Raw genomic sequence first — 9,954 nt, 5'->3', positions numbered from 1 at the left:
AGTACATTGAGGTGTGAGACTAGGTTATTAACTTGTGATCTTTGTATATTTCTGATGTAAGCATTAAACACTGTAGACTTCTCTCTTAGCCCTGCTTTTGCTATATTGCAGAGGATTTGACATGTTGTGTCTCTGTTTTAATTTGTATTGAAACATTTTTAAATTTCTATTATGCTTTTATGATTGACTCAAAGATCATTCAGGGGCAATTTGTTCCACTTTCATGTATTTATATAGTGTTGAGATGAGAAAGCAAATGAGGAATCTGTTCCCATCTTGGAATTGATTTCTCACTTATTTTCCTATAGTCTTAGAAGATACTTGGTATGATTTTGATTTTTAAAATGATTATTGAGACTTGTTTTGTAGTCCATCTTGAAAACCTTTCCATGTATTGATGAGAAGAATATATATTCACCATGTGTTGACTACCAGGTTCTGAAAATGTCTATTAGGTCCATTTTTGCTAGAGTCCAATTTAAATCCAGAGTTTATTTTCTGCCTTGATGATGTATCAGTTGGTGGTTGAAGTCTTCCATTACTTATTAATTTTTTTTTTTTTTTTTGCAGTTTTTGGCTGGGGCTGGGTTTGAACCCGTCACCTCCGGTATATGGGGCTGGCCCTCTACTATTTTGAGTCACAGGTGCTGCCTAAAGTCTTCCATTATTATATTGTTACCTATATCTTTTCTTAGGCTTAGTAGTATTTGTTATATTAATCTGGGTACTCTGATTTTGGGTGCATATATATTTAGGGTTGTTATATACTCTTTTTGAATTGGTCTCTATCATTATGTAATGACTTTTTTTTTTAATTTTTTGCTGTTATTGATTTAAAGTCTATTTTATATAATGTTAAGTCTTACCACTCCTGTTCACTTTTGGTTTCCAGTTGTGTGGAATATATTTTTACACCAAAGTCATAATTGTAATTTTCACCTAGTTGTTTTGTAGTCTTAATTGTGTAATTGTTTTATAAGGCTTGTGAGTTTCATAGTTTCACATTTCTTTGTGATGGCAAGTATCAACTTTTCATATTCATGTTTGGAATCCTCCTTTCTTCTAGGGCCAATCTAGATGTGATAACTTCCTTGAGTATTTTTACTGGGAAAGGCTTTTTACCCCCATCATTTATGAAACTTAGTTTATCAGTATATAAAATTCTTGGCTGATAGTTCTTTTTAAGAAATTAAAAATTTAAAAAAGTCCCTAATCTCTCATGGCTAGTAAATTTTCTGCTGAGAAATCTGTTGTTTGTCTGGTGGTCTTTCCTTTATAAGTCACTAGATACTCTTATCTTGCTGCTTGTAAAATTTTTTACTTCATATTGACTTTATTCATTTACTTATTTATTTTTTACTTTTTGAGACAGTCTTGATCTGTCACCCAGGCAAAATGCAGTGACATTATCACATCTTCCTGCAACATCAAACTCCTAGATTCAAGTGATTCTCTTGCTTCAGCCTCCCTAGTAGTTGGGACTATAGTTGCATACCACTATATTTGAGTGTGAAAGGCCCACATTGACTTTAGACAGTCTGATAGCTATATGTTATGGTGAAGTTCATCTGCCAATGTATGTAGTATCTGTCTGGCATTCACTGAGCCTCTTGTACCCTGATTTCTAAATCTCTTTCAGGATTATGAAAGATTCCTCCCCTTGGTCCTGCAACATTCTGTAGTTATGGCAACAGAATTTGTCTTTGGGGTGTGCAAGCACTCGGCCTCCTTTCTCCCTCTGCAACCCTCCAAAATTCATATATTAAAGTCCAGTGTGACTGTATTTAGAGATGGAGCCTCTAAAAACGTACTTAAGGTTATATGAGTTCATGAGGATGGGGCTCTGATCCAGAAAGGCTAGTGTCTTATCAAAAGAGACTCCAGGTTCAGTGCCTATAGCTCAAATGGCTAAGGCACCAGCCACATACACTGGATCTGGAGGGTTCAAATCCAGCCCAGGGCTGCTAAACAACAATGACAACTACAACTAGAAAATAACCTGGCATTGTGGTGGCTGCCTGTAGTCCCAGCTACTAGGTAAGCTGAGGCAAGAGAATCACTTAAGCCCAGGAGTTGCAGGTTGCTGTGAGGTGTGATGCCACAGCACTCTACCCAGGGTGGCAGCTTGAGGCTCTGCCTTAGGAAAAAAACAAGAGACACCAAAGAGCTTGCTCAGCTTGCTCTTCCTCTCTCTGTCTCACACAAATTTCTTTATTATTTTTGTTATATTTACAAGTGAACTCAATCCCATAGAATTTAGTTTACTTGATAGGAGCTAATATATAGCAACACAGAACTAAAATTAAAATCTAAATGGTGTCTGTGTGTGTGTATGTGTGTGTTTATACCAAAGGGAAAACCAGAATAGCCTTGATAGTGGTGTCTGACATCTAAAAAATGAGAATTCAGTAAACCTAACCCTTGTCTCCCCGAAAGCACAACTTGTTTCATGAGTCACTAACACAGCTTATTGTGTTTAGTAATTAGTAGAACAAATACATATTATTAAGTTGAGACACATTGATGCCTTTTACTTTATGAATTTATTTTTGCATAATGATCCAAAGTAAAATGTAAATTTTGCTTTTTATTTTGTTTTTTATTGACATATAATTCTACATATTTATGGGGTACAGTGTGATGTTTCCATGCAAGCATACATTGTGTAATTATCAAATCATGGTAATTAGCATATCCAGCACTTTGAACACTTGTCATTTCTTACAGAATAGCACATTGAAAATCCTCTCTTCTATTTTGAAATATGCAACATGTTATTGTTAACTCTAATCACTCTACTATGTAGTCGAACACCAATACTTCACCTGACATTTTTAATGCCAAAATTATTTTGAGAAAATAAACACAGCCATATGAATATATTAATCATGATTACACTGCTAGTGTATGGAGAGACAGGATTTGAACTCAAGATACTCTAGATACAAAATATCTACTTGGAGTATATGCTGCTTATGACAGTTTCTCCTTAATTCTTTGTTGAATAAGCTACATGCTAGGAAAGCTCATTCTTTAGTGAGCACAATAATATAGAAAGGTTGTTGAAAAGTTTTTCTTTTTCTTCTTAGTCAGTGTCACAGAGAATTGGGTTATGAGGATTTGGCAGGAGTATTATCTCAACATTGTCATACTTTATGAAGTCTCAGTCATTTTTCATTGGGATTATGGAAAATAATGAATCAAATTTGCCATGACATGTAAGGAAAATATTCAGAAGAAAATAGCATGAGGCAGTTCGTTACATCTTATTGCTAAGAAAAGGATGCTCAAATAGAAAGAAGGAAGATGGCAAGGAAATGATGGTTAAAATAGCACCAATGAGTTCAGGTGTATGACATGCAGCCAGGCAAGCAAGAGGTGCTGCGGAGAAGTGGTCAAGTATGCAAGAAGGTTTAGGTACTCAGTTAGCACAGAGTCATGCGGCCCTGACATGCTGTAGTATTGAAATATGGATGAACACGATGTCGAAAATGTGTAGAGAACTTATAGATGAGAGACCCATGGTCTGTAACATTGAAAAATGAGACAGTGCCAGCAACATAGTCTAGGAAAACCCCAATACGATTAGGAGGGACAGTCAGGGAGAGGGGCAAAGTATCAGAAGAGCAAGAATCCTGAAAAGCAATATATTGAGATTTATGTTTTAACCCTATAACCCAGTAGCCATTTCTAGGTTGATAACATACATTTGCTGTGTTATGAACCTTCTCATTGAATGGGAGACCGTGTTTAACATACACACCCAGGATCCAAGAACGTTTGTTGGTCACATCTACCTCCCAGTAACCTTTCCCTGATGTGAAACATGGAGAGCCCAGGATATCATAATTGTCCTGTATCAATTCTTCGGCATACCAGTCATCCTGGCCAGATCTCACTTCTCTGTTATCTGAAGAAATGATGACATTTGAATTGTTCATTGGAACCAGCGTCAGATAAACTGTAGGAAAAAAATACCCTCATTCACAGGTTATTGGGAGGGGTAGGTGTATGTGTGTCAGAAGAAGAAACGTGGATCTTAAGACATGAGATCTAGCCAGGCGTTGTGGCGGGCGCCTGTAGTCCCAGCTGCTCGGGAGGCTGAGGCAAGAGAATCGCTTAAGCCCAGGAATTGGAGGTTGCTGTGAGCTGTGTGAGGCCACGGCACTCTACCGAGGGCCATAAAGTGAGACTCTGTCTCTACAAAAAAAAAAAAAAAAAAAAAAAAAAAAAGACATGAGATCTACCAGATATAAAAGATAATAACATAGTGGGTTGTCATAGTGTGACTTCTCACCCAAGTGACGGCGGGCTTCTCTCAGCTCTGCACTGACATACATCTCTCCTACAGATTTGAGGAAAAAGAGGAGACTATGGTAGAACAATGAACTCATGAATGAAAGGATGAACTGGGCACCTGGCCATTGGCCACTGAATATGACCACATCACCAATGCACATCAGTCCTCACTTATCTCCTCTATCCGTACCTAGAAACTGTACCCTCTCCCCCATTTACCCCATGCCACCCCTAGATTTCCACAGCCATCCACTTGATCTAGCTCTCCTTACTTTTAAGCACTTGCAGCAATCCTCTCAGATCAGGCAGTGGAAATACTTTCCTTTGTTCCTTGGGAAACGTTTTTGGCTTCTTCAAGGTCAAGGTTTCATACCTATATGAAAAAAATTGACCTCTATAGCTCTAATCTTGTGTCCCTTGAACATCACTGACTTTGTATCCTTTCACCCCACTGGTGCACTTGACCTCTCTACCCTGGAGAACCTGAGAAGGGAAAGTACCGACTCCTGACCCTGGAACCAGATGAAATATGCTCATGTCCACCTTTCCATGTATTCTCTGGGTGATCATGGAAATGTCTTAACCTCCTCAGATGCACAGTTTCTTCCTTCTAAAATGAAATAATTAACCTTTCCATCTCTATCTCCTTGAAATCATAGGAAATCATGAAATGGATTTTAAAACAAAACATTTTAGTGACTTAAAAAAAAATTGAGTTAATTTTGAGCCAATTGTTGCTATGGATGTGAGGTTGTAGAACCTGGTACCTGAGTTTTTGAGACATATGAAGTGTGGAAATTCTATCTGGAGAGACCCAGGATCTTTAATGCCTATTCACAGTAGGAAGTTCGATAGACAATATCTGAGGTTTCAGGTTCTCTGGGAAAAATTACCAACACTCATCAAAAAAGATATTGTGAGCACCAAGTTAAAACTAGTCTGAATTTCATGTGTTTGAAAAAGCTTGATACTACCAAGTGGGTGGGCAATTGTAGACACAAGGATGCTGCTTTTCCATATTCTTCTGAAGTGGATAGATCCATTAGATCCTTGGAGCTGAACAAGATGGATCCATTGCTTACACCAAAACCAAAATACTGTTTTTAGGAATTTACATCTATTTTTTGAAATCTAAATCGAATGACAAAGAAGGCCTGTCTCTCTTATTCCTAGGAGAAAAATATAAATATATAGGAATTATCCAATATGCAAATCTGGGTACACTGTAGACAGAAAAGATGCATCTCTCCCACAGTAGGTCAAGCACCTATTAAATAGAGTAGTAGAGTACGATATAGGTATAAAAGGTGATATAACACCTTATCTCTAATACCACTACTGATGCAAACTCTTGTGTCTTCTACCACCTAAATTTCCTAACATAGAATGTGGTCTATTCTCAATAGTTACAAAGCACTCAAACCCAGATTTGTGGCCAGATATTTAAGATAACACTATAGCTAAATTTTCCTCCCTAGGAGATCTTTTATTCTATTGAACACCAGACAATTCTAAAGATTACAAATTTATTCTCACAGCACAAAAGGACTGTCCCTGGTCAGGTCCCACACATACCTTTTTATCATGCCATTCACATCCTAGGAAAAAGAGAGAAAATATAAATTAAGAAATAATAGAGACGGCGGCTCCTTCAAGGAAACGCAGCTCGTGCACACTGCGCCCCGCCGCCGCCGCTACCCATGAGGGAGATGCAGGGTGCGCTGGCCTGGGCCCGGCTCAAGTCTCTGCTGAGGCCCCGCCACAAAAAGAGGGCCGAGGCGCAGAAAAGGAGCGAGTCCTTCCTTCTGAGCGGACTGGCTTTCATGAAACAAAGGAGGATGGGCCTGAACGAATTTATTCAGAAGATTGCTAACCACTCCTATGCATTCAAGCACCCAGAAGTTCAGTCCATCTTGAAAATCTCCCAGCCCCAGGAGCCTGAGCTTATGAATGCCAACCCTTCTCCTCCACCAAGTCCTTCTCAGCAAATCAACCTTGGTCCATCATCCAACCCTCATGCTAAACCATCTGAGTTTCACTTCTTGAAAGTGATTGGGAAAGGCAGTTTTGGAAAGGTTCTTCTAGCAAGACACAAGGCAGAAGAAGTGTTCTATGCAGTTAAAGTTTTACAGAAGAAAGCAATCCTGAAAAAGAAAGAGGAGAAGCATATTATGTCAGAGCGCAATGTTTTATTGAAGAATGTGAAACACCCTTTCTTGGTGGGCCTTCACTTCTCTTTCCAGACTGCAGACAAATTGTACTTTGTCCTAGACTACATTAATGGTGGAGAGTTGTACTACCATCTCCAGAGGGAGCGCTGCTTCCTGGAACCACGGGCTCGTTTCCATGCTGCTGAAATAGCCAGTGCCTTGGGTTACCTGCACTCTCTGAACATTGTCTAGAGACTTAAAACCTGAGAATATTCTGCTAGACTCCCAGGGACACATTGTCCTTACCGACTTTGGACTGTGCAAGGAAAACAATGAGCACAATGGCATGACGTCTACCTTCTGTGGTACACCTGAGTATTTGGCACCTGAGGTGCTCCATAAGCAGCCTTATGACCGGACTGTGGACTGGTGGTGCCTGGGGGCCGTCCTGTATGAGATGCTGTATGGCCTGCCTCCTTTTTATAGCCGAAACACAGCTGAGATGTACGACAACATTCTGAACAAGCCCCTCCAGTTGAAACCAAATATCACAAATTCTGCAAGGCACCTCCTGGAAGGCCTCCTGCAGAAGGACAGGACAAAGCAGCTTGGTGCCAAGGATGACTTTATGGAGATTAAGAGTCATGTCTTCTTCTCCCTAATTAACTGGGATGATCTCATTAATAAGAAGATTACTCCTCCTTGTAACCCAAATGTGAGTGGACCCAGAGACCTGTGGCACTTTGATCCCATGTTTACTGAAGAGCCAGTCCCCAACTCCATTGGCAGGTCCCCTGACAGCATCCTCATCACAGCCAGAGTCAAGGAAGCTGCGGAGGCTTTCCTAGGCTTCTCCTACGCACCTCCCATGGACTCCTTCCTCTGAACAATCTTGGGGTTGCTTTTGAAGGATTTTGTGTGTTTTAAATGTTTTAGTTAGCCTTTTGGCGGAGCTGCCAGCTGACAGGACATCTTTAAAAGAGAATTTGCACATCTCTGGAAGCTTAGCAATCTTGCACACTGTTTGCTGGAAGCTTTTGGAAGAGCACATCCTCAGTTAGCTCATGACATTTTCATTTTTATTCTTACTTCCAACGTGGTGCTATCTCTGAAATGAGCATTAGAGTGCCACCTTAGATACAGGAGTCTTGTCAGAAGGAAGGCAGTGCTCTAAGAGAAGGTTCTCCTGCAGGTTTATCTAGGCTATGATAACGAATATTATGAAATGTGCCTTTTCTGAAGAGATCGTGTTAGCTCCAAAGCTTTTCCTGTTGCACAGTGTTTCAGTTCTTTACTTTGTCCTTGTGGACTTACTCTGTGAACAGTGGAATGAGTGTGGTATGCTTGATCACAGATGATGGATTTTGTTATAAGCATCAATGTGACACTTGCAGCACACTACAACGTGGGACATTGTTTGTTTCTTCCACATTTGGAAGATAAATTTATGTGTAGACTTTATTTTTTGTAAGATACAGTTAAAACTAAATTTATTGAAATGGTTTTGCAATGACTTATATTCAGATGCTTAAAGAAAGCATTGCTGCTACAAATATTTCTATTCTTAGAAAGGGGTTTTATGGACCAATGCCCCAGTTGTCAGTCAGAGCCGTTGGTGTTTTCATTGTTTAAAAATGTCACCTGTAAAATGGGCATTATTTGTTTTTTTATTTGCATTCCTGATAACTGTATGTATTGTATAAAGAAAATCTGTACATTGGGTTATAACACTAGTATATTTAAACTTATAGGCTTATTTGTAATGTAAACCACCATTTTAATGTACTGTAATTAACATGGTTATAATATGTACAATCCTTCCCACCACACAGCTATTTTTGTGTGTGATAAACCAATTTTGGTTTGCAATAAAATCTTCAAAAAAAAAGAAATAATAGAATCTCCTCACTTAAAAAGCTGTATCACATTTCCATCAGTGCCTGGTATGCTAAGAATGGAGAAGGCTATAGATGTAAAAGTAAAAATAAAACTCAGGCCAATCATCCAGAAAACTCATGCGAGGTGGTCAAGTTCCCTAAAAAGTAGAAACAACTTTCAACCATCAGGGAGAGGTTTCTAACATGTGAAGATGGGACATGTTTATAAGAGAAAGAAGATGGCCATAATTTTTATTTTTGCCCAAATGTACATGGTTCCCATGAGATGATTTAAATAATTCATGATTCTTTGATTTATTCAACAGATGTGTAAACTGATTCACTATTATTTGCCAATCACTGTGCTTGGTTTTGGAGACTCAAAGATGAATTAATAATAGTTCTCAGGAAGTTTACATAGTTTTTGTAAGGGGTAGCATACAAGCAAATAAGTGTATGAAGTATAGATGTTTCTCCAGCCACTTTTAAAAATTCTATACATTAACTATTATTGACCTCATCCAGTCCCTCAAATTCAATACTCACATATGTGCAGTTGATTTCCAACTCTCTATTTTTACTGAAATTTGTCAATTAAATGCAGTTTAATACATTCAATAATGAAGGAGCTACTAGGATCAACAATTCAGGATGCTAATCTGTAGCACCAGCCACTCTCTGTTTTGTCTTGTATATATCATCCAGAATTTTAAATCTACTCAATTAACGTCCTAAAACTTCAATGTTTAACCTAAACTCAGTCTCTACCTGCCCAGTTTAATCTACATCCTTAAGGACTTCATGTTATCTACTCTTCTTTATCATCACAGATACTGATTTATTTAGTAGCAATGTATAGAGTTTTGCTCTTTGTATTATAAATTTTATGTCGTATATGACATAACCAAATAAAACTGGATGGAGTAGTAAAAATTATTTTATAAAGAGCAATTATAACTTCAGTCATAGCTGAATTGTGAAACTTAAACCTTATCATCAACATCTGGTATATATTTTTCTCCAAATGCTACTTGTTACTCTATATAGATTTTATTTTCCATACATGAAGGAAATGTGAATCTCCCAGAAGAAGGGAGAACTTATAAGTTTTTACAAAAAATGTTTTGAATTGCAAATTGCACATCTGTCTGCATGGGATCAGATGCCGTTCTTCAAAGCACTACTGCATTCTTGCTTGAAACACAGGCATTTCAGATACTAATTTTTTTCTTTGCATTTAACCACAAACATTTATTGAGCATGGTAGGTTCTAAAAATAAAATAATGAGCAAAACACAGGAATGGTATGTTTCCAACCTCAGAGAGCTTGTACTCTAATGGTGTGATGTAAGATATAGTCAGTTACACTGAGAAGTGATATGAAGGAAAAGTCCTCTTAGAATAAAGGGAGACTGTAATAATAAGATCTGCAGGAGGAGACAAAGATGAAGGAGTAGTTAAGACTTCACAACAGGATGTGAAAAGGCCTATTCATTAGCAGATACAAATTGAAGTAGGATTAAGTAATATGCTGCTTGCTCAGGGTGGCTCACACCTGTAATTTTAGATCCCAAAACTTTTAGGAGGATACCTTGAGGCCTTGACTTTGAGACCAGCCAGAGCAACCA

At 38.3% G+C, this 9,954-nt stretch overlaps 2 protein-coding genes across 6 annotated transcripts in view; one reads left to right on the top strand and one right to left on the bottom strand.

The window, feature by feature from the left end:
* Positions 1-2,530: 2,530 nt before the first annotated feature.
* The window catches only part of LOC128565168 (tripartite motif-containing protein 5-like), a 28,706-nt gene continuing 21,282 nt past the window's right edge, over positions 2,531-9,954 (bottom strand). For 3 of the 5 annotated variants that reach the window (XM_053561492.1, XM_053561495.1, XM_053561493.1), the window contains exons 5-8: positions 5,875-5,897; positions 4,572-4,672; positions 4,298-4,345; positions 2,531-3,961 (exon numbers count right to left, since the gene is read on the bottom strand). In XM_053561492.1, the coding sequence (XP_053417467.1) occupies positions 3,426-3,961; positions 4,298-4,345; positions 4,572-4,672; positions 5,875-5,897 (708 nt within the window). In that variant the 3' untranslated portion in view covers positions 2,531-3,425. Of the gene's footprint in view, positions 4,057-4,246; positions 4,346-4,571; positions 4,673-5,874; positions 5,898-9,954 lie in introns of all 5 variants that reach the window. The other 2 variants (XM_053561494.1, XM_053561496.1) reach the window with 2 other exon arrangements.
* LOC128565170 (serine/threonine-protein kinase Sgk1-like) lies at positions 5,876-8,483 on the top strand. Its single transcript, XM_053561497.1, is given in 2 exon segments — positions 5,876-6,697; positions 6,699-8,483. Coding segments are annotated over 2 exon segments (1,335 nt in total). The 5' UTR covers positions 5,876-5,999; the 3' UTR covers positions 7,336-8,483.

Source organism: Nycticebus coucang, chromosome 14, assembly GCF_027406575.1.
Source record: "Nycticebus coucang isolate mNycCou1 chromosome 14, mNycCou1.pri, whole genome shotgun sequence".
Classification (NCBI taxonomy): domain Eukaryota; kingdom Metazoa; phylum Chordata; class Mammalia; order Primates; family Lorisidae; genus Nycticebus; species Nycticebus coucang.
The sequence above is the reverse complement of the archived record's forward strand: the minus strand, read 5'-3'. Positions and strand labels throughout refer to the sequence as shown.